Here is a 24029-nt window from a genome sequence, read left to right as displayed (position 1 = left end):
TCCATTGAAGTATGAAGCTTTGTTGTAATAAACTTTAAATATTTCCAAGCTAGCAACTAGCTTTGTTAATATAATGTCTTGAGATTTATCTTCTCACTCCCCAGATAATCCCATGAGGAAGCCTGATGGCTCTGGGGACCGAAGTGAGGCTGAGTGAGGGTAGGAAACATGAGAAGGGTAGTTCATGGAACGACAGGTCAGCACCCACAGAGGCCAAGTGGTTACAAACATGGGCTCATGAGTTAGGCTGTCTGGGTTCAAACTCTCTTGCCTTTGGCAATTTATTTAACCTTTCTGTGAGTTTCCTTATTTGTAAAATGGAGCTGAGACCACCTAGTGTAGTTGTTTGAGGATTAAATTTTTTATATTTGTATTTATAAAATATTTAGAACAGTGCTTGGCATATGGTAAGTGCTCCAAATGTTATAGGACAGGAGAAACCATGCTCTGAGCTTTGGGATAACTCCTTGGTTCAGAGTAGATAATCCTGGCGCTTTCTTGAACTAAGGAGAGAATTATTGAAATTCCTTTTTCCAGGTCAATGTATTTGGAAGTTTCCACACAGTACCTTAGGTGTCCTTATATACACAGATACCTATATTAGAAGAAAAAAAAATCTGTAAAAACAAACAGATATATGTCTATCTTTCCTATTAGCCATATATTTTTAGCTTGACAATGCCTTTGGAGTTACTATCTAGAAAAATGATTTTATCTGATAATTAGACATCTGATATCTGATAAAGATTTTATCTGATGACTTTATTCATTGTGTCATAAACTTTGAATCTAGATTATCCTTCAAGTGCTCTTCCAGCAAAATTGTGTTTCATAAATCCCATTGGAAAGTCTTAGCTTTAATTGTTTCATGAATTATTGGAGTCATAGGGATTTTTGCACATGAGGTGTCTTTGATCTCATTTTAGTTTACTGTTTCTACATGTGTTTCTGAATAGTAAGGAGTTCCAGAGAGGTGTGTCCAAGTTCCCTAAGCATCCCTCAGAGGAATGGGAAGTATACGTCACTCACATATAAGACCTCCTGACCACTGATCTGGGATTGATTGATGGATGGATTGATGATTTTTAAATTGGGTTCAATCTGTAGGCTCACAGTTTTTCAGTTTTAGCCAGGATCTAAGTGAAAATGATACGGACAAAATTTTAAGAAGGGAAATTAAAAATAACCTATGCCTTAAAGGCTAGAAAGTTTTTTTTTTTAAATTAAGGTTGAAAATAATTTTTAAATCTTTCTGATCCAAGTTTATTTTTTGTTCTTGGTTTGTCTCTCTCTCTCTTTTATTTTTGAAGATTTATTTATGTATTTATTTATTTTAGAGAGAATGAGCATGAGCTGGGGGGAGGGGCACAGGGAGAGGGGAAGCAGACTCCCCACTGAGAGGGGAGCCTTACATGGGGACTCGATCTCAAGACCCTGAGATCACCACCTGAGCCAAAACCAAGAGTTGGATGCTTAACCGACTGAGCCACCCAGGCGCGCCCCCCTGGTTTGTCTCTCTTAAGAAAAAAATTGTATGACTATTTTTATAAATCGTGTCTCAGGTACCTTTGTTCAGCCCCTCAAATACTTTTCAAAGTATGCAAGTCATGAATGAATAATTAACTATAATAATAACCATAAAACTATATATAATAGGAAACAAATCTAACAATAAGAAATGAACTAATGGTTTTCTTAAAAAGCTCTGGAATATATAGTCTTTACTCAACACTCAACATTCAGAAAAATGGCTACTTGCTGCCATTTGAGGAAGTGTTTTCAGGGCCTTCCTAGGGCCAGACTTTGCTCAACACACACTTTGTAAAGGTCATGTCACCATTTGCTGTGCTGGGCACAGAGGGTAATAGAGATGAGGGAGGCAGGCTGTGCCCTGGAGCAGTGAGAACTGGTTTCTGATGAGCACAGCTGTTCCCATAACATTTATGAAACCAACTAACAGAGGTCTTGTTTGGGTATCTTTCTAGGTATAAGAAAAAGTTTAAGATAAAAAATCAAATACCACTGAACACCATGTGGACTGCCAACTGTATGGACAGAGTGGAGGCTGCCAACATCTGTGCTGGGAGGTCCTTTGTCCTGGGCTGGCCCACGGTGAACTTTGTGGCCACCTTCAGGTAAGACCGACTGTTTGGTCTTGTATTTACATGGGTTAAAAAGGAAAACATTTTAATCTGATTGTATATCAAGCCAGTGACTCACTTTTTGACTTCCCATAATGACTCTCATTTGCCTTGTACTTTCCCCCAAGAGGTATGTACAAATGGGAGCAAGTAGATAACATAGAGTGGGAACTATTGTAATTTCTTTTGGTTTTGATCAGTGGTTTTTCACATGGACTCTAGGAGCCACTTTAGGAATTGGGTGTTCTAGGCATATGGAAGGAGAATCAAGAGAGTGAGGTTCTAGATCCCCTCTCCAATAGCCTGCCCTCTAATTCCCAGGGGGTATCTGTGTTTCTAAATCACTGGCATATTTTTCTTGAGCAAGTACTATTAAAGAGTCCAATTAAATTTGAAAAATTGCTCTTATACTCCCAAGTTCATTCCTTTAAAAATAGTATGTAATTATACAAATAAATTAATCATGTCATTGAATATGAGGTTGCCTGAATTGCTGTGTACCGATTATCTTAGTTGATGTCTCTAGAGAGGTGACCATCTAAAACAAAAGTATGATTGCATCGAGTAGAGGTTAGTTGTCCAAGACACATTCTTAGGCTGACATGAGGATGGGGAATGTGACTCTCTACCCCGGACAACCTGAGCAGACACTCCTGAGTTTACAGGGGGTGGTGCAACACTTACATCTGCTGTTTGAAACAACCACACCCCAAGTCTCATTCTTGTTTTGCACAATGAGTGTTCATCACATGCACTTAACACCCTTCTTTCTTCTCCTCAGCCCACTCCACCAAAATCTCACACGTCATCGCAAAGGGAAGACAACAAAAATGTTTGCAAGTCATTAATTTATTAAGCCCTATAATGCAGCGTTGACTTAATGAAAAATTTTCAAAGCTTATTGGGAAGAAATATGTATTTATATGCTCTCCGCATGTCTTCTTTTCCATGACGTATTTCTGTAAAGATTCTCAGTTCCTCTTGCTTACTGTCTTCTCCATGTTGCAAATGGAAGGAAACAGTTTCAGTTAGGAATGTATAAAGTCTTTGACAGGGGAGTTTCCCAGAAACTTTTTTTCCCTAAGGAGGAGGAAAATGTGGAAGCCAGGCTTATACATGTTATATTAGTTTAAAAAACTGTGTAAACATATAGAAGGCATTTATAACAATTTCTGGCACCTAGTGCTTTTGCTCTTTGTTATTATTGCTGTTCTGCCGATCAGCATGGCTAACTAGAAGCTGTGTCCATGCGCATAGGCAGGCTGGGACGCTAAGTGGGTGTTCCATCTTCCGGATGGGACAAATCCTGAAACAGCGATGGAGGGGCTGGGGAGCAGTGTTGCTGGGAGGAGTATAAAATGTGGCAGCCACTGTGGACAGTTTGATGGTTCCTCAGTAAGTCAAACAGAATTACCATACGGCCCAGCAATGCCACCTCCAGATATATACCCAAGAGAAACATAGGTCCACACAAAAATTGATACACAAACGTTCATAGCAGCATTGTCGACAATAGCCAAAAAAAAAAAAGTAGAAACAACCCAAGTGTTTATCAACAAATACACAAAATACGGTACAGGAGCTAGAAACAGGAAGGAAGGAAGAGTGACTGCTTCATGGACACAGGTTTGCTTTTGGGTGATAAAAATGTTCCAGAACTAAACAGTCATGGTAGTTGCACAAAACTGTGAATGTACTAAAGGTCACTAATGGTCAATTTTATTTTGTGTAGTTTACCACAGTAAAAAAATGCTAGTAAGTGCAAGGCCATGTATGAGTGAGGCTTAAAACATTCACAACTTTGGATATTAAATGCTGTGAAAACTTTAGTTGAGAAAAGACTAACCTTTAGTACTTTAGCACTGGCTGGATTGATCTTGCTCAGAGGATCACAGTAATGAAGAATGTTTTCTAGGAACTAATTTAACATATTACAATCTGCTATGTGTATAAAGAAATAAAAATATTACAGGTGTTTTTTCCTAAAAAGATATTCTTGTTTCTGGGCCAAGATAGTTCCATCCAAATGCCAAATTCCTTAAGTATGATTTAATTTGAATAATAATGTTCTTTATATCTGAATAGCACTTGCAGCTGCAGGGACACTCGGGGTGTAATGAACCCTTTTCCAGTTCTGGAAACTGAAGATCAGTGAGGTTAAGCAAAGTGCCTGTGATCACATAGCTTGCATCACATAGTTACAATTAAGTGTTCAGATTCAAAACCAACTTTTCTTCCACTTTAGGATCTACTTCCCATTGCTTTAATACGCTCATAAAAGAGTGGGGTCCCTCCAAAGCCCAACTACGAGGAGACTATGGTATAACACATGCATCCACATCCTTAACAACTGGCTGCTGATATTTTTTTCTGGAATGGTGATCTTATTTTGCTAGTATAAGTATTGTATGTATCTTAATTTTTTCTTCCCATTTTTTTTAAATTGCAGTTCTTCGGAACAAAAGGAAAAATGGCATTCTTTCCTTCAAAGGTATCTTGTCACTATACATATTATAAATCTTTAACCCATGAGAAAAGAATAAATCTCTTCAAAGCTGTGCCCCCACACACTATGCTTCCTCTCCTTAGTAGAAATTGTTAGACTATCCTCAAATAATTTCTTATTTAGATGTACCCTGGCTGCCACTGCAAATAATCTGCTCTCATATACATGCACATATTGCTTATTCTTGATGAAATTCTGGTTATCACTCTCATCTTCCCCTTCTCTCCGACCTAATGATTGGAGCTAACATTATTCGCAAAAGATACATATTAAATTTTCTTAAGTGCAGTTTACTCTCCTGAGTGATGCTCAAAGCACCTTCTCATTCCTACCCTTGAAGGCGCTGGGCCCTCCAGTCTAAGCAGGAAAGCTTTGATGACTGGATCTCCTACTCAGATCTTACATGACAAGAGCAACCTGTTGTTTTGAGTCATGTCTTATTTTCCTGCAATAGTTTTGCATGTTTCCTTCCAACCCATAGTTTGATTTTGCTGAGTTTATTTACGTGCATTTAAAAATAACAGAGTATGTTGAAAATTTTAGCCACATAGATCAATTTGAAAGTAAGCTAATAGCTAATTCATCCTATTCTCTTTGGGGTTATTATTGAATTTGATTAGGTACATCAATCTAGCCAAAGAGAAGGACCAGCCAAAAAGCATTCCTCTCAGAATCTTCACTGAGGACATCAAGAACTGTGCCTGTGTAAGTGTTTTTAAGACCAAAAATTAAATTCCATGTTCCTGATTCAGATAGACCGAAAGAGATGGAGATGGAGATGGAGAGAGAGAGGGAGGGAGAACGGGGAGGTAGGAAGGAGAGAGCAAAAGATAAGAAGAGAGAGAATATTTAGAAAAGTGCCATGTGGGAAAATGTATTTTCCTGTCTACATGTGTCTTTGTTTACAAAAAAAGTGAATACTAGGTAATATGAAGCGAGAGGAATCCATGCCACAGTACTTAAGCATGGAAAGAGTATTGCATGTTAAATATCCATAATATTTCTCTGGATCCTTCTAATAGCAATAACACTGGCTTGTAATAAGGTGATTTTCACATGCAGGTATTTCCTACTAGAATTAAAGATTTTTTCCAGTGGTTACTACTTATGTACAGAATGGTTTGGATTGTTTCCACAGTTCTCCACCCCCCTATTGATATTTTATTTGGTATAACTGTAAACTCACAGAAAGGTTGTAAACATAAAAATAAAACAAAAATCACCCATGCACCCTTTACCTAGATTCAGCTATTAGTAACATTTTACTCCACTTGCTTTATCATTTATTTTCTTTCTCTGTCCTTATTATGTGTATGTTATACTTATTTTTGAGGGTCATACAAATGCCATGGCCCTTTATCCTTAAACCTAAGTATTTCCCAAGAATAAAGATATCCTCTTATATCACCATCATACGGTTATCACCTTTAGTAAATTTAACATCGGTATAATACTTTACTCTGCCTTCCATGTTCCCATTTTGTCAGTTGACCTCAATAATGTCTCTGTTCCAGTACAGGATCTACTCAAGGGTCAGGTATTTCACTTAGTAGTTATGTCAACTGCAGAGGGGTTTTGAAAGGTCTTTTGTTCCAAGGAATCTCAGGGTTGAATTGAGCTCAGAGGGATGACACTTTAAGGAATCAGCATATTTCTATCTCATTTTCTTTGTGCTGTTGGGGGAAAAAAATCAAACCAATTGCCCATTATTTGTGTAAAATTTGATTTCTGAAATCGTAGTGCAGTAGCCAAGACATTTGCAATGATGAACAAGATACTTTGGGTATCTTTAAGTGACATTTTCTTTTCCTGTTATACTTTACAGTAGCTCTAGATCACACAAAATAGTATTTGAAGGTGGAAAAAGAGGTAGTTATTCCTGGCCAAAGCAAAAGCCATGCAAATATTTTGATTGGTTTCTAAGCACCAGGTAGATGCATTGCATGAAGGAGATAAGGCCAGAGGGTTCTCTAGCAGCAGAGCACACTCTTGTCTCTGCCTGCTTTGATTTCAGCTGTGGCAGTGGGTTACATTCAGAATTTTCCATGGAAAATTACCTTGAAATTTTTAAAAATCAACTTTATTTATGTATAATTTACACAAAATAAGCATTTCTAATGTTCTTCACTCATTCCTAAAGATCCAAGTTTCCCTCTAACACTGTTTTCATTTCATCCTAGAGAGATGATCCTTAGCATTTCTTGTGCAGATCTGGTGCAAACAGATTTTCTTAATTTCTTTTATCTGAATATGGCTTTATTTCACATTCACTCTTGAAAGATATTTTGAGGGATGTAGAATTTTGTTTGCAAACTTTTTCCTTTCAGCCCTTTAAAGGTGTTCCACTGTCTTTTGGTCTTTGTGCTTTCTGATGAGAGTAGTCTGTGATCATTCAAACATTAATCCTCTGTAGGTGATTTGTCATTTTTCTCTAGCTGCTTTCAAGAGTTTCTCTTTATTTTTGGTTTTTAGCAGTGTGGCTATGAATTATCAAAGCATGGTTATCTTTGCACCTGTCCTATTTGGCATATTCTGAACTTCTTGAATTTATAAATTTAATTTCACCAAATTTGGGAAATTTTAATCATTATTACCTCAAATATTTTCTTCCCCATTTCCTCTCTTCTCTCCTCCTGAGGAGAGAAGAGGAGAGAAGTCTCCTCTCTCCTCTTCTGAGGAGAGAAGAGTCTCAGGACTCTCCTCCTGAGAGTCCAGTTATATGTATATTAGACCCTTTCATATTGTTCAGAGATCCCTCAGACTCTGTTAATTTTTTCAATCTTTTTTCCCCTTTTCTTCTTCAGACAGGAAAATTTCTATTATCTATTTTCAAATCACTGACTTCTTTTTGTCATCTCCATTATGCAATATAGCCTAGTCAGTAAATTTTTTCTTTAAGATATTTTTCAGATAAAAAATTTCTATTTTTAAATATTTTTAGTTTCTATGCTAAGATGCCTCTATTTTGTTTACTGTGAGCATATTTTCATTTGTATCACTGAGCATTATTGTAATAGCTATTTTTGGCTAACAGCCTGAACATCTAGATCATCTCAGGGTTGGCTTCAACTCTTGAGAATTGATCACATTTTCCTGGTTCTTCATATATTAAGTAACACTTTGACTCAAATAAAAAAAAAAGTAACATTTCTTTTTCTTTTAAATTATTTCCAAAAAACAGCTTATTTTTCTGAAGTTATTTGTTTACAGAGAGCTCTATCTACTGGAATTTATCTGTTTTGGAGAACCTACAACATGCAGGAAAATATACATACATCCCTGGAATTACTATTTTGAACATAGTATGTTCCTTATACCACGAAAACCATTATCTTGCAGACCAGATAAATTAAAAAGTGATTATTAGTATTTCGAAAGAGATTTTTTTTTTCTTTAAAAAGATTTCATGGGAGGGATGCCTGGGTGGCTCAGTCAGTTATGCATCTGCCTTCGACTCAGGTTATGATCCCAGGGTCCTGGGACGGAGTCTTGCATCAGGCTCCCTGCTCAGAGGGGAGCCTGCTTCTCCCTCTGCCTTCTCTGCCTGTGGCTCCCCGTGCTAGTGCTCTCTCTCTGACAAATAAATAAATAAAAATCTTAAAAAAAAAAAAGATTTCATGGGAAAGTTTTTAAGTTGTATTGAAAGGCTTTCAGACATCTTAAAAAAAAAAATAGCAGAGCCATTACTTCTAACTAAATTTCAAGCTAAGACCCAGTCTTGAATCCTCTAGACAATTTAACATAGGAAGCCCCTCCTAGACAATTTAACATAGGATATCCTTGAGTTTGGGTGCTCTGAGTCCTACTGCTAGGTTCTGAACACTTTTTTTAATAATCCTTAAAGCTCAAGTAGTTTGAAATCAATGAATACTTTTGTTTATAAAAGTTCGATTATCAAACAACTTTTGGGCCAACTGTCATATCAAGCAATTGCATTTCAATTCATAAGAAGAAAAATACAATGAAAGAACAAGTTTCTTTTAACTTTGTTTTTAATATTTTTAAGGTCTGTGAGTGTCCACTTCTGTTGCTTGTCTTCTTCATGCACTGTTTCTCAAAGGACACAGGCCTCGTTGCCTAATAATGGTATAAAAACTGTATGCATACTTGGTTACATATTGTCTTATTTTAAAATGTCTTTTGGAATTCGGATAGTTTTATAGATATCATCTCAGATTCCTATCAATCCCTTTCAGATAATTTTCAATAACTGATTTCCTTGTTGTATGGAGCAGTCTCTCAATATAAGGTGTGATAGAGAGCTATTATAAGTAACTACTCACTGTCAGAGTTGTGAATGGAATATAAACTTCTGAAATTTTCAGTCTCATTTCCTAGACTCATTGGTTTTATTTGTCTCAACAGATTTCAACAATGGAAATCTTAGTAACCATGATGACACAAAGAAAGTACTGACTAAATAGTAGTTTTTTTAAAAAAATGTCTGTTACAGACAGTTCTTATTCTGATTTTGCTGAAACTGAGTATGTAATTGCAAAGAAATAAATCCATACTGTAAAAACACAACTCAGGAAGAGAGAAAATTATCTAGCTCCTCCTTTTTAAACTATCTCCCCCATCTATTTTGGAAATAGCCTTATGGAGCTGAGGGTCAGCTCATGACCCCTTGTAGAATTCTGTTTTTCTCTTTCTTGCTTAAGCTGCTATATTTTGTAAGCCACAAATCCTTGAAGGGAAATATATGTTTTACTGAAATGTTTCCTACTAGCTTCATGTTATGTAAAGAAACGAAAATATAATTAAGGATGTGTGCTCTACAATATGCTTTACTTTGTCATTAACTGAAAACAAGCTTTGCTTTGAGAGTATGGATAATAATTTGACAATAATTATTTGGTTACCTGCTTTAAATTTTTAAAAATTTATAGCAATTTTTCTTATTTCTTTTTTACAGTCTGTAACTGTAACAGTAACAAATTCAGACACAGCGAATGACATTATCAACATGTCATTACCAATGCTAGGAATAACTGTAAGTTGCCTTGCAAACTATTTTTAATTTAAAAACCAACTTTGACTTTTGAGATTTGTGTGTGTGTGTGTGTACTGTGTACCTCCCATTATAAGACAGCTGATTATTATAGATATCATAGTTATATTTTGTCCCCCAGATTTAGAAATTGAAGGCAGCAAAGCTATATTATTAGCCTATACATGGGTGCTCTTCTTGTCTTCCCATTTTAAATTTTCTGCGAATTCAAAATCATAGCATAAAATTGGGCTATAATTTTAGAGTGCTAATAACAACATGCAGTTTATTGTATATATTTTATATGCAGACAATAAAATATTTCTAAGTTTCTAAATATCTCCTCCTCTATAGGACTCTTCTCTCTGTGTCTTTGTTCCTGATTCCTCCCCATCCCTATTTACCCTGGTCATCACCCAAGGTAGATGAATCCCAGTTAGATGAATCCTAAATTACATGTTTTATTGTACATTTTGACATAAAGACCACCTGGCTAGAAGCTACCTCCTCTTGATGCAGTTCCTTGGGATGAGGTGGCTCACACCCCTTATGAACTGGTAAAGAGGACAAGTTCTGAATAAGACCATGGATCTGGGGGCAGTTGCGTACAAATCACTTTCATCTTGTTTTGGTTTTAACTGTCTGTTCCTTTATGTTTTGATGGTGCTGGTGTGAGTTGTCGGATTTTTTTTTTTTTTGAAGAAAGACATGGACGTATTTGAGGATGAGATTTTCTAAGGGAAAAGAGAGGGAGAGTGACAGTCAGATGGACAGAACTGAAGGGAGCACTTGTAAAGCACAGCTTCTTATATAAAATCCTCTATAAATGCAAAAATGTCTTGCTATTATGACATGACATAATTACAAGATTCTTACTTAAATTCTGTCTGACCCAATGGTATAATAAAGCCCCTTAAAAATTCAGAGCAACCAGAATTTGGCATAAGAAATCAATGATTTCTGTACAAACAAAATTTAATAATATATCTGAAATAAAATTGAATTTATATGTACTGAGTAAAGCACATATCTACACTGATTTATAACCTGTATGATATATATACCCTAAATAGGAATTAAGTCTTAGAAAGAGAGTGAGTGGTTTTAGGGATGAAGTTGGAGAGACTGATTAATGATGAAGCTCATTTTATTTCATGTTTGTGATTTTCCTTTGCATAAAGTGATCAATTTCACCACACAAAGAATTTCTGTTTTAATGAAGAATTGGGGTTATTTGGCTTTATGTATGCCTGATTTAAGGGATTCCAGCATAGCATTTCCAAACCCTACCCTACCTTATTAGCTCTCACTTCTTATTTGCAATACAATTCTGAGCAGATTTAGCTACGTGTGTGTGTCTGTGTGTCTGCGTGTGTCTGTGTGTGTCTGTGTGTCTGTGTGTGTCTGTGTGTGTCTGTGTGTCTGTGTGTGTCTGTGTGTCTGTGTGTGTGTCTGTGTGTGTGTCTGTGTGTGTCTGTGTGTCTGTGTGTGTCTGTGTCTGTGTGTCTGTGTGTGTCTGTGTGTCTGTGTGGGTGTCTGTGTCTGTGTGTCTGTGTGTGTGTGTCTGTGTGTCTGTGTGTGTCTGTGTGTCTGTGTGTGTCTGTTTGTGTGTGTGTCTGTGTGTCTGTGTGTGTCTGTGTGTCTGTGTCTGTGTGTCTGTGTGTGTCTGTGTCTGTGTCCATACCTATCCTATGACCTTTCTTCATAAAGGTAAGACCATGATTTTTAATCAGGAGTCAAGGGCAAGCATAGTACCTATCACCAACAACTCCATGTCAAACATTTTTTGCTTTAGTCTCCTGGAAGACTCTCTAAAATAGTTCAGTGATCTTTATCATTTAGATGTGTTTGTTTCAAGTAGGACTTCCAGGTTTACTGGGCGGTAATTCTGCTGGGAGTAATTGTTTTCTGCATCTGATATGTTGTCTAGGTTAGAGTCCTTCTTTCTCTCCCTGAAGTGTGGCTTGCCTGCACCAAAGCCAGTGGCTGACTTCAGTCCACTATCTCCTCAAGGCCTCTTGGGCATTTGTCTCCTTTTGCTCAAGGCTGTTGAGCTATTGATGCCTTTCAAGTTACTTTGCTCAGGAATAGTCATAGCAGGGTATATGGCTCTCTGGACAATATGCATGTCAGGGCAGGGACATTTGGTGGCAAAAGCCAACATTATCCAAGGAATCTAGAGACAGTGGAAGGCAGGCCTCTGAGATTAGAACTTTCCTCCTTAGTGAAGGGGCACAACTGTGATTTCTTATGCCATGGGCCACCCACACAGTGAGGGGCTGATTGTACTGTGGTTTCCTGGCCTTTATCAAAAATGACAAGAACCTGGGACGGTCCACTGGAGGCTATGAGGGAACAAGTTAACAAGTACGTAGCTACCCCCATGGACGAAATAGCATTTATATTGGCCCCAATTCTTTCTTTCTGGAAACAGAGAAATGCAAGGAAATGTGTTCTTCAAGTACTGTGAAAGATTTGTTATGATGCATAGTTCTTTTTGTTTCCAAGGGCTCTGAGAAGGACTACCAGCTGTGGGTGAGTGCTGGCAAGGAAGCGTCCCCACACCCACTCATTGGTAAGTGTCAGGGAAAATCTAAGATGGGATTGATTAGGTTCAAAATTGTAACTCTACATCTCAAAGTAATGGTTGTACTGTCTTAAGCTTAAATACCCTTAAAAGTGAAAATCACACGCAATATTCACTCTCACGTTTATTAAAGAATTACCAGGTACTTACTTTTTCCCCGGCACAGAGGACATCTCTTCATTCATCAGCTTAAGGTCTAGTTAGGGAGAGAAATGTAAGTTTTTCATTTCTACTTCATTTTACCTGACAGAGTTGTCTTAAAAATTTTTTTGTTTATTGTTTACTTACTTATTTACTCACTTAGGTATGAAAGCAAAATGAATTGGAATTTCTTTTTCCCATACATTTATTTTTCATATTCCAGTCTTGAATTCCAGTTCCTAACAACTAAATAAGCCTCTATTTTGTGAGAATCCGCTAAAATCCAATCATGTCTCTGAATCCAGGTATAGGTATGTATTTAACACCTGCTCTGTGCCCAGAAGTTTTCTCAGCATCATAAAGAAAATGAGATAATCACATTTAAACTCCTCAAGTCTTCACTGACTAAACTACCTGCACTTTGCTGTTTCTCAGGCTTTTTCCATCACTGCTCTTAAGGTTGTTGATAAACAGATTATACCTCCCCTAAAATAGTTACTAGCACAAGTTCTCTAAAAAAAAAAAAAAAAAAAAAAAAATCTTTGGATTAGCAAAATTGTTCAGTGCTTACCAGAAATAGAAGGATTAAAAAACAAAAGAAAAAAGAGAGGATCTGTAGCAGACCTTGAAGTATAGTAATGTATGGTAATGGTGACAATGATATCTGCTAGAAATCTTAGAGCATTCCTTCTTACATGCATTTTTTTTTTATCTTTTTAATAATCCTGTGAGGTGGGATGCCTGGGTGGCTCAGTTAAGTGTCTGCCTTTGGCTCAGGTCATGATTCCAGGGTCCTGGGCTCCTTGCTCGGTGGGGAGCTGCTTCTCCTTCCTCCTGGCGCTCCCCCTGCTTGTGCTCTCTCTCTCTGACAAATAAATAAATAAAGGGCTGCTGGAGTGGGGGTGGAGTGGGAGGGATGGGGTGGCTGGGTGATAGACATTGGGGAGGGTATGTGCTATGGTGAGTGCTGTGAATTGTGCAAGACTGTTGGATCACAGATCTGTACCTCTGACACAAATAATGCAATATATGTTAAGGAAAAAAAAAGAAGATAGCAGGAGGGGAAGAATGAAGGGGAGTAAGTCGGAGGGGGAGACGAACCATGAGAGAGGATAGACTCTGAAAAACAAACTGAGGGTTCTAGAGGGGAGGGGGTTGGGGGGATGGGTTAGCCTGGTGATGGGTATTAAAGAGGGTACGTTCTGCCTGGAGCACTGGGTGTTATGCACAAACAATGAATCATGGAACACTACATCACAAACTAATGATGTAATGTATGGTGATTAACATAACAATAAAAAAATTTAAAGAAAAGAGGTGCCAGCCACATAGGAGGCGTGATCCCAACCACTGGGATCTTCAGGAATGTATGTGTAACTCCTTCTTGTTCAAAACCATTTGGATAAAATAAAATATACCCTTTTAAAAAATAATAATAAAAAATAAAAAATAAATAAAATCTTAAAAAGAAAATAATCCCGTGAAGCTATTACTCTTTTTCAAGTTATCTAAAGAATATTTTCAAGTGATCTGGAAATCTAAACAACCAATTTCTTTGTATGAAATGTATATTCCCAGTCTTAGAATACAGAGAGTCACCAAGCGCATAGCTGAGGAAAAAATCCCCCCCACCATTTCGTGTTTCGTATTAATATTGACATCTCTGTAAAAGTCGGCCAACAACAAAAAGGAAAAAAGTCAAATACTTAAATATATTTATTTTAATAAAATGCATTAATTTAGGTAAAACAATATAGGTGATAACTTTTTAGACTTTGAGCAGCTTCACACACCAAGACAGCTCTAAGGAATCCGGAGAGCCTGTCATCCATGATGATCCATTAGCACTATCATTCAAAATGCATTTTTTAACAATGCTCTCAATTCTCAATTGCGGATTATCTCCTGGTTATCTTGGTGATTTGGTGGTATTGCTGTCGTACGTAGAAGCTTCTTTTTCCTTAAAAGAGGGAAGTCACTGTGATTCTTGTGAACACATCACTGACACTGCATCTATGACAGATGAAAAGGAACAGCAAAAGCTCCCCAAGTTACATTCAATAATAAATCAGAAATGACAGAAAGAGAACTTCCATTCTGTTCTTAAAAAATGAGATCCATATCATATAGCACAGGGTCTTTGAGAATTCTATAGAGAGGAAACAATTTATTTTTTATTTTTTTTAAAGATTTTATTTATTTATTTATTTGAGAGAGAGAGAATGAGAGACAGAGAGCACGAGAGGGAAGAGGGTCAGAGGGTCAGAGGGAGAAGCAGACTCCCTGCTGAGCAGGAAGCCCGATGTGGGACTCGATCCCGGGACTCCAGGATCATGACCTGAGCCGAAGGCAGTCGCTTAACCAACTGAGCCACCCAGGTGCCCGAGAGGAAACAATTTAAAGCATACAAGAACAAAACAAATCACTTGGCAGGCAACTCTCACTGACTCTGGGTGCAGTTTTCCACTCTGTAAACATCGTTTTGCACTTTGCTTCTGGGTTCCCAACACTGTGCAGCCTTCCCTCTGATCATCACCTGGCAGGACTCCCCTTGGAGGAAGGGCAGTAGTGGGAGGGAAGTAAAAAGCATAAAGGCAACCCATCCCACTGCCCTTGAGTAGCTCTGGCTCTAGAAATTGACAAAAGGAAATGAAAAAAATCTGTTCAACTGACATTATGTGAGAGAGAATAGCAATTCTTAATATATATGTTCAATTATTTAAAAAATATTAACCACCAATGCTTATTAATATATTTACTCTGATCCTTATAAGCCTGTGTGAGGGCAAACATTTCAAAGGATGAATGTAAGGCTCAGAGGGGTCAAGTAATTCGCCTAAGATGTGCAGATCTCGTTAGTGTCAAGGCAGAAACTAGAAGGCCTTAAATATTCTCAGATGGAAACACAGCAAAAGTCAGCATTGTGCAATGCACTGTTGAATCTATGTATTCCAAGTAAAGTAACATGCTTTAAATTTTTTTTCTCTTTTTAAAATCTTCCTTGGGCACCTGCTTTTTGCAGGGTGTCCCCAACAAGAGCGAAAATGATGCTCACTCAGGAGGCACTTCTTTATCCAGAAGCCCCAGGAGAACAGCAGCATATACCAGTGTGATGCATACACTCATGGTAAGGGGGATTTGATTAGAGCCATCACCATCAGCCGGAATCTATATTTTTTTCATATAGGACATGAACATCCCTATGTAATTAAAATGAGCCATCTTCCATCTACCACACTGCTGCCGCAGACACCAGAGGACTCCATCTCTCCTTCCACCCTCCAGGAGTCCCTCCTTCTGGAGCAGGGGCTCGCAGAGATGCAAGGCCAGTTAATCCTGAAGCCCAGGCACCCAACCCAGAACAAGCAAGGGAGAGGTGAGCCCCTTCCCTTTCTTCAGGTGTCTTCTCTTGGCTCATGTCTCCACTCTTGACCACAAATTCAGGACACAGAGCTCACTCTCTCTGAGGGGTTGGGGAGGAACAGTAGAGGCAAGAACCCAAAAACTGCACAGAATCAAGCTTAGAGAAACCCAAAGATCTTAAGACCCAACTCACTTCGAAGAAGGTTGTGTGCTTATTTTAATTCTCCTAGGTAGACTGTTACTCCTTTCTCTGTATCCCCAGAATGCTTTCTACATATAATTATGTGAGTACACATCTGTGTGTCTTCTTAAAGCACAAGCTGTTTGTGACCTGGAAACAGGTCTTCCCCATTCCAGGGTTTTATCTAGTATCTCAGGCCATCACAGGATGGAATAAAATGACTGCATGGCTTAGACACACCTGGAATGGAAGAACTCCAGTGGAGTAAAGAGTTACGGAACTGAATTGGATTTATTCTGGGCTTAGGCTGAAGTGGCCTTGGGGTTACAGTTAGAATTCAAGTCTCAATTCTGCCCCCACTTTCCATGTCTGCTTCAGACACAGGTCAAGGCTGGAGCTAGACTGAATGTTTATGGTCAGGACTTTTTTATCTTCCTTGTTGCTATATTTTTCCCTACCATTCCAGTATTCTCCCATTGATATTTCTTTCTCTGATGAAAATGTGTTATTCATCAGAGAACTATTGGGCCAAAAGAAAGCATTTTATTCCTATTATTGTTATTCTAGAAGCACAAAGTTTCAAAAAAATTTTTTTCTTTAACTTTTTTATTGTTATGTTAATCACCATACATTACATCATTAGTTTGTGATGTAGTGTTCCAGGATTCGTTGTTTGTGCATAACACCCAGTGCTCCAGGCAGAACGTGCCCACTTTAATACCCATCACTAGGCTAACCCATCCCCCCAACCCCCTCCCCTCTAGAACCCTCAGTTTGTTTCTCAGAGTCCATCGTCTCTCATGGTTCGTCTCCCCCTCCGACTTACTCCCCTTCATTCTTCCCCTCCTGCTATCTTCTTCTTCTTTTTTTTTCTTAACATATTGCATTATTTGTGTCAGAGGTACAGATCTGTGATTCAACAGTCTTGCACAATTCACAGCGCTCACCATAGCACATACCCTCCCCAATATGTATCACCCAGCCACCCCATCCCTCCCACTCCCCCCACCACTCCAGCAACCCTCAGTTTGTTTCCTGAGAGTAAGAATTCCTCATATCAGTGAGGTCATATGATATATGTCTTTCTCTGATTGACTTATTCACTCAGCACAACACCCTCCAGTTCCATCCACATCGTTGCAAATGTCAAGATCTCATTCCTTTTGATGGCTGCATAATATTCCATTGTGTATATATACCACATCTTCTTTATCCACTCTTCTGTTGATGGACATCTTGGCTCTTTCCACAGTTTGGCTATTGTGGACATTGCTGCTATAAACATTGGGGTGCACGTACCCCTTTGGATCCCTACATTTGTATCTTTGGGGTAAATATCCAGTAGTGCAATTGCTGGATTGTATGGTAGCTCTATTTTCAACTTTTTGAGGAACCTCCATACTGTTTTCCAGAGTGGTTGCACCAGCTTGCATTCCCACCAACAGTGTAGGAGGATTCCCCTTTCTCCGCATCCCCACCAACATCTGTCGTTTCCTGACTTATTAATTTTAGTCATTCTGACTGGTGTGAAGTGGTATCTCATTGAGGTTTTGATTTGGATTTCCCTGATGCCAAGCGATGTTGAGCACTTTTTCATGTGTCTGTTGGCCATTTGGATGTCTTCTTTGGAAAAATGTCTGTTCATGTCTTCTGCCCATTTCTTGATTGGATTATTTGTTCTTTGGGTGTTGAGTTGGATAAGTTCTTTATAGATTTTGGATACTAGCCCTTTATCTGATGTCATTTGCAAATATCTTCTCCCATTCTGTCGGTTGTCTTTTGGTTTTGTGGACTGTTTCTTTTGCTGTGCAAAAGCTTTTTATCTTGATGAAATCCCAATAGTTCATTTGTGCCCTGGCTTCCCTTGCCTTTGGCAATATTTCTAGGAAGAAGTTGCTGCGGCTGAGGTCAAAGAGGTTGCTGCCTGTGTTCTCCTCCAGGATTTTGCTGGACTCCTGTCTCACATTTAGGTCTTTCACCCATTTGCAGTCTATTTTTGTGTGGTGTAAGGAAATGGTCCAGTTTCATTCTTCTGCATGTGGCTGTCCAATTTTCCCAACACCATTTGTTGAAGAGACTGTCTTTCTTCCACTGGACATTCTTTCCTGCTTTGTCAAAGATGAGTTGAACATAGAGTTGAGGGTCCATTTCTGGGCTATCTATTCTGTTCCATTGATCTATGTGTCTGTTTTCATGCCACTACCATACTGTCTTGATGATGACAGCTTTGTAATAGAGTTGGAAGTCTGAAATTGTGATGCCGCCAGCTTTGCTTTTCTTTTTCAACATTCCTCTGGCTATTCGGGGTCTCTTCTGGTTCCATACAAATTTTAGGATTATTTGTTCCATTTCTTTGAAAAAAGTGGATGGTATTTTGATGGGGATTGCATTGAATGTGTAGACTGCTCTAGGTAGCATTGACATCTTCACAATGTTTGTTCTTCCAATCCATGAGTATGGAAGGTTTTTCCATTTCTTTGTGTCTTCCTCAATTTCATTCATGAGTATTTTATAGTTTTCTGAGTACAGATACTTTGCTTCTTTGGTTAGATTTATTCCTACGTATCTTATGGTTTTGGGTGCAATTGTAAATGGGATTGACTCCTGAATTTCTCTCTCTTCTGTGTTGTTGTTGGTGTGTAGGAATGCCACTGATTTCTGTGCACTGATTTTATATCCTGCCACTTTACTGAATTCCTGTATGAGATCTAGCAGTTTTGGGGTGGAGTCTTTTGGGTTTTCCACATACAGTATCATATCATCAGCAAAGAGTAAGAGTTTGACTTCCTCTTTGCCGATTTGGATGCCTTTGGTTTCTTTTTGTTGTCTGATTGCTGTGCCTAGGACTTCTAATACTATGTTGAATAGCAGTGGTGAGAGTGGACATCCCTGCCACAATCCTGACCTTAGTGGGAAAGCTTTCAGCTTTTCCCAATTGAGAATGATATTCGCTGTAGGTTTTTCATAGATAGTTTTTATGATATTGAGGTATGTACCCTTTATCCCTATACTCTGAAGAGTTTTGATCAAGAAAGGATGCTGTCCTTTGTCAAATGCTTTTTCTGCATCTACTGAGAGGATCATATGATTCTTGTTCTTTCTTTTGTTAATATATTGTATCACATTGATTGATTTGTGGATGTTGAACCAGCCTTGCAGCCCAGGGATAAATCCCACTTGGTCATGGTGAATAATCCTTTTAATGTACTGTTGGATCCTATTGGCTAGTATTTTGGTGAGAATTTTGGCATCCATTTTCATTAAGGATATTGGTCTGTAATTCTCCTTTTTGATGGGGTCTTTGTCTGGTTTTGGGATCAAGGTAATGGTGGCCTCATAAAATGAGTTTGGAAGTTTTCCTTCCATTTCTATTTTTTGGAAGAGTTTCAGGAGAATAGGTATTAATTCTTCTTGAAATGTCTGATAGAATTCCCCTGGGAAGCCATCTGGCCCTGGGCTTTTGTTTGTTGGGAGATTTTTGATGACTGCTTCAATTTCCTTAATGGTTATAGGTCTGTTCAGGTTTTCTATTACTTCCTGGTTGTAGTTGATACATCTCTAGGAATGCATCCATTTCTTCCAGGTTATCTAATTTGCTGGCATAGAGTTGCTCATAATATGTTCTTATAATTGTTTGTATTTCTTTGGTGTTGGTTGTGATCTCTCCTCTTTCATTCATGATTTTGTTGATTTGGGTCATTTCTCTTTGCTTTTTGATAAGTCTGGCCAGGGGTTTATCAATCTTGTTAATTCTTTCAAACAACCAGCTCCTAGTTTCGTTGATCTGTTCTACTGTTCTTTTGGTTTCTATTTCATTGATTTCTGCTCCGATCTTTATTATTTCTCTTCTCCTGCTGGGTTTAGGCTTTATTTGCTGTTCTTTCTCTAGCTCCTTTAGGAGTAGGGTTAGGTTGTGTATTTGGGACCTTTCTTATTTCTTGAGAAGGGCTTGTATTGCTATATACTTTCCTGTTAGGACTGCCTTTGCTGCATCCCAAAGATTTTGAACAGTTGTGTTTTCATTTTCATTTGTTTCCATGAATTTTTTTAATTCTTCTTTAATTTCCTGGTTGACCCATTCATTCCTTAGTAGGATGCTCTTTAGCCTCCATGTTTTTGAGTTCTTTCCAACTTTCCTCTTGTGATTGAGTTCTAGTTTCAAAGCATTGTGGTCTGAAAATATGCAGGGAATAATCCCAACCTTTTGGTACCAGTTGAGACCTGATTTGTGACCTAGGATGTGAACTATTTTGGAGAATGTTCCATGGGCACTAGAGAAGAATGTGTATTCCGTTGCTTTGGGATGGAATGTTCTGAATATGTCTGTGAAGTCCATTTGGTCCAGTGTTTCATTTAAAGTCTTTATTTCCTTGTTGATCTTTTGCTTAGATGATCTGTCCATTTCAGTCAGGGGGGTGTTAAAAGTCCCCCACTATTTTTGTATTGTTCTCAATGTGTTTCTTTGCTTTTGTTATTAATTGCCATATGTAATTGGCTGCTCCCATGTTAGGGGCATAGATATTTACAATTGTTAGATTTTCTTGTTGGATAGACCCTTTAGGTAGGATATAATATCCTTCCTAATCTCTTATTACGGTCTTTGTTTTAAAATCTAATTTTAAATTGCCACCCCAGCTTTCTTTTGGTGTCCATTAGCATGGTGAATGGTTTTCCATCCCCTCACTTTCAATGTGGGGGTGTCTTTGGGTCTAAAATGTGTCTCTTGCAGACAGCATATTGATGGGTCTTGTTTTTTAATCCAATCTGATAGCCTGTGTCTTTTGATTGGGTCATTTAGTGCATTTACATTCAGGGTAACTATTGAAAGATATGAATTTAGTGCCAATGTATTGCCTGTAAGGTGACTGTTACTGTATATTGTCTGTGTTCCTTTCTGATCTATGCTGCTTTTAGGCTCTCTCTTTGCTTAGAGGACCCCATTCCAAAAATTTTATTTATTAATATTCATACCCTAATTTGAGCATTAGGAAACATTAACCCAAATCTTACCAGGACTGTTTAAGAAAGAATAGGTTTCTATAAAGTTAGCTTGTTTAGTCATTCCTATATTTTTCATGGCTATAGCAAATATTTTTATTAGTAATAGTGGCAACATGAACTCCAACAGCAAATAATGTACATTATAAAACATCCAGCTAAGCCTGAAAATACCTTTGAGAAAGTATAGGACTCAATGTGTACTTATTTTCTGTATATACTCATAGAGTAGCTAATATATAGCTTTGTACCAAAGGATACAACATTCTTCTTAAGAGCATTCCTCTTATTAAAGCTGAATAATGGAATATATTTGGGTAGTTTTAGAAATAATAAAACTAGGGTAAGAGTAGGGAACCCAGGTTGCATACAACAACTCAACTTACATATTAACATGTATCTTAAGCAAATTCATACATTCTGCTGTACAGGAATCTCCTCCTGGATTTAAGAATGTATTTGCTTTCTTTCTTCTCTCCTTTTAAAATGGTAGGGGTATCAATTTCAGGGCAGGAAGAAAGAGCCTTAGTTAAGTAAAGTGGTAGCAATCCTTCATGATTGCCTACCTTCTAGAGGTTGCAAAATCAAATAGAGAATGGGAGTGATGTCTGCTTTGGAGGGGGAAGAGACTGATGTCTAGACTGCCTGAGGCCCTCTGATCAAGGAAATTACTTTTACCAAGGCTGCCATGAGCCATGACTTGTGCTGAGTCGTACATTACATTTAGTTCAACGAGTTGTAGGCAGCAGCATTTATGTTAAAGTTGAGCAAACCGAAGCTTAAAAAATTTTGAGTAATCTAACTAAGTGGCAGAACCAGGATGCTTCTGGTTCTTAGATCCTGGTCTCTCTGGTCAAGTGCCATCAGTGTTGCCACACACGTGAGTGGATATGGTGATGCACTCACTACATCCCAGAAAAGCCCAGTGGACAGGTGTTTATGGGTGTTTGGTGAAATGTTGCTCATTTGTTTATCCTTCTACAGCTTGGCTCCTCTGTGGACTTTTAAAGAATTCAGTTATTTAAGCAGATTATGTAAGCAAATGTTAAGGTATCTTATAAGGAAAATATTCATAGCTGAGCAGTAGAAACTTTCAACTCAGCTTTTCACTGCGGATCACCTTTTCTTTGTAAAGCTCTTCTTTTGCATTCCTTTGATAGGGTATGTTGGGTAATTCAAAATCATCTCTGGAAATTGGGGATAAATCAGGCATTCATAATCTCTCATTGTTTTTCTTTTTGTGTTTTCTTTCAAGCCCTGTACTGGTTTGGTGTATATACATGTATGTTTGAGTATGTGTGAAGAATTGTGTGCAATTCATTGTGGATTAGACTCTTTTCAGTAAATATCAAAAATAGTTTACAAAAAAAAAAAATCATCTCTGGGTAGCTTGGTGGGGTATCACAAGAAAACACAGTCACCTGGAATCTTACCACATAATATGTAATGACTCTTTCCCAAGGACCCTGACTGCAGCAAGGCATTCTTGGGGATGGCCCAGAGCAGAGACACCAGAGGCTGCCTGAGAAGTGGGGTCAGGCGGGTCATGTCATGAAAGGCAGATCCTTTTGATCATAGAAAGATGAGCACTCAGGGGTGCCTGGGTGGCTCAGTCGTTAAGCGTCTGCCTTCAGCTCAGGTCATGATCCCAGGGTCCTGGGATTGAGCCCTGCATCGGGCTCCCTGCTCAGTGGGAGTCTGCTTCTCCCTCTCCCATTTCCCCCCCTGATTGTGTTCCCTCTCTCGCTGTCTCTCTCTGTCGAATAAATAAATAAAATCTTAAAAAAAAAAAAAAAGTTGAGCACACAGAAAGTCAAAGAGGAAACCTAAGGCGGGAGGAGACTCACTGTGCAAGCAGATAATTACCAAACTTAGCTTGATTTGAATACCAAATCTTTTGAGCTTTTAAAATTGGATCTGACACCACTGAATCCACTAATCATACTTACCAACAGGAAACAAACAACAAGTTAAGTGCCTCATGATAAAGCACAAAAGACAGTAGATGGCATTGGAAGCATTGACACTAAATCTAATCAAGTCTCTAGGATTAACCATCAGTTTCCAGGATCTGGGGAAGAACAGATTAACACCATAAGAATGGTATTGGCCAATTTCAAAACATGCAGGATTCTACACACCAATGCCTCAGTTTCCCCCTTCTAGCCATTACAATGAATGTACTGTAGAATAGGAATGCTGAAAATAAGGTTAAGTGGGGTGCCTGGGTGGCTCAGTTGTTAAGCGTATACCTTGGGCTCAGGTCATGATCCCAGTGTCCTGGGATGGAGCCAGGCATTAGGCTCCAGGCTCTGCAGGAAGCATACTTCTCCCTCTCCCGCTCCCCCAGCTTGTGTTCCCTCTGTTGCTGTCTCTCTATGTGTCAAAAACAAACACACTCTTTAGAAAAAAAAAAAAAGAAGGTTAAGCAAATAAAAGAACAACAACTACTATTACTAATCTCACTTCTTCCTTAGATTGCAGCCGGAAGAGAGTTAAAACATGTCCTTTAAGAACGTGGGCCATTCAAAAGGGCTCCACCACTTCCCAGGGGAACCAGTGCAGAGCCCCAACTTCTGGAAAGCCAGGACAGCTCTTTGGAGTTTCCGTCATGGATGTGTGTGATAAAGACAACCTGCCCACCCCGGTTCTGGTAGGTCATCTCATTTTGACTTCTACAGCCCTCCTAAGGTAGGGAAACTATGAGAGGCCAAGTGTCCTCATCCAAATCTATCCCCAAATGCAGAAGTCATTAGACAGCACTTGGCTTTGGCTGAGAAGCTCTGTTACTGTTATTTCAAAGAATGGAATCTGATTTAGGTACTGCAGAGTCATGAGGCGCATACAACAGGAAAGGGCATTCTGGTCCATGCCACTTGGGTCATGTTTCCAAAAAGACCCACGTAGGACTGTTCAGATCAGTCAAAATGGACTCTGGGTCTGAGAGTCTCTGAGAGGCCTCCTCGTCTTCCCACTCTCCCTTCACTGCCTTCCCGAACTCACAGTAGTCTCAAGTCTCCTTGAGCGGAGTACTCAGTCTAACAACTGCAAACATATGACATGAGCATCAGGACTCATCCTCTGGCAAATAGGAATCCATTAATCCTAACAGAATATGTCAA

At 38.6% G+C, this 24029-nt stretch overlaps 1 protein-coding gene across 1 annotated transcript in view; it reads left to right on the top strand.

Moving 5' to 3' along the window:
* The window catches only part of LOC141372542 (rho GTPase-activating protein 20-like), a 30974-nt gene that overhangs the window by 5910 nt on the left and 1035 nt on the right, over positions 1-24029 (top strand). The window contains exons 3-8 of the mRNA XM_073891260.1: positions 1986-2135; positions 4591-4632; positions 5268-5352; positions 9563-9640; positions 12146-12212; positions 15553-15741. Of these exons, the coding sequence (XP_073747361.1) occupies positions 1986-2135; positions 4591-4632; positions 5268-5352; positions 9563-9640; positions 12146-12212; positions 15553-15741 (611 nt within the window). The remainder of the gene's footprint in view (positions 1-1985; positions 2136-4590; positions 4633-5267; positions 5353-9562; positions 9641-12145; positions 12213-15552; positions 15742-24029) is intronic.

Source organism: Callorhinus ursinus, unplaced genomic scaffold, assembly GCF_003265705.2.
Source record: "Callorhinus ursinus isolate GAN/ISIS: 27379988/994484 unplaced genomic scaffold, GSC_fseal_2.0 scaffold4, whole genome shotgun sequence".
In the NCBI taxonomy this organism is placed as follows: Eukaryota; Metazoa; Chordata; class Mammalia; order Carnivora; family Otariidae; genus Callorhinus; species Callorhinus ursinus.
Note: the sequence above shows the minus strand (reverse complement) of the source record. Positions and strands in the feature narration are given on the sequence as shown.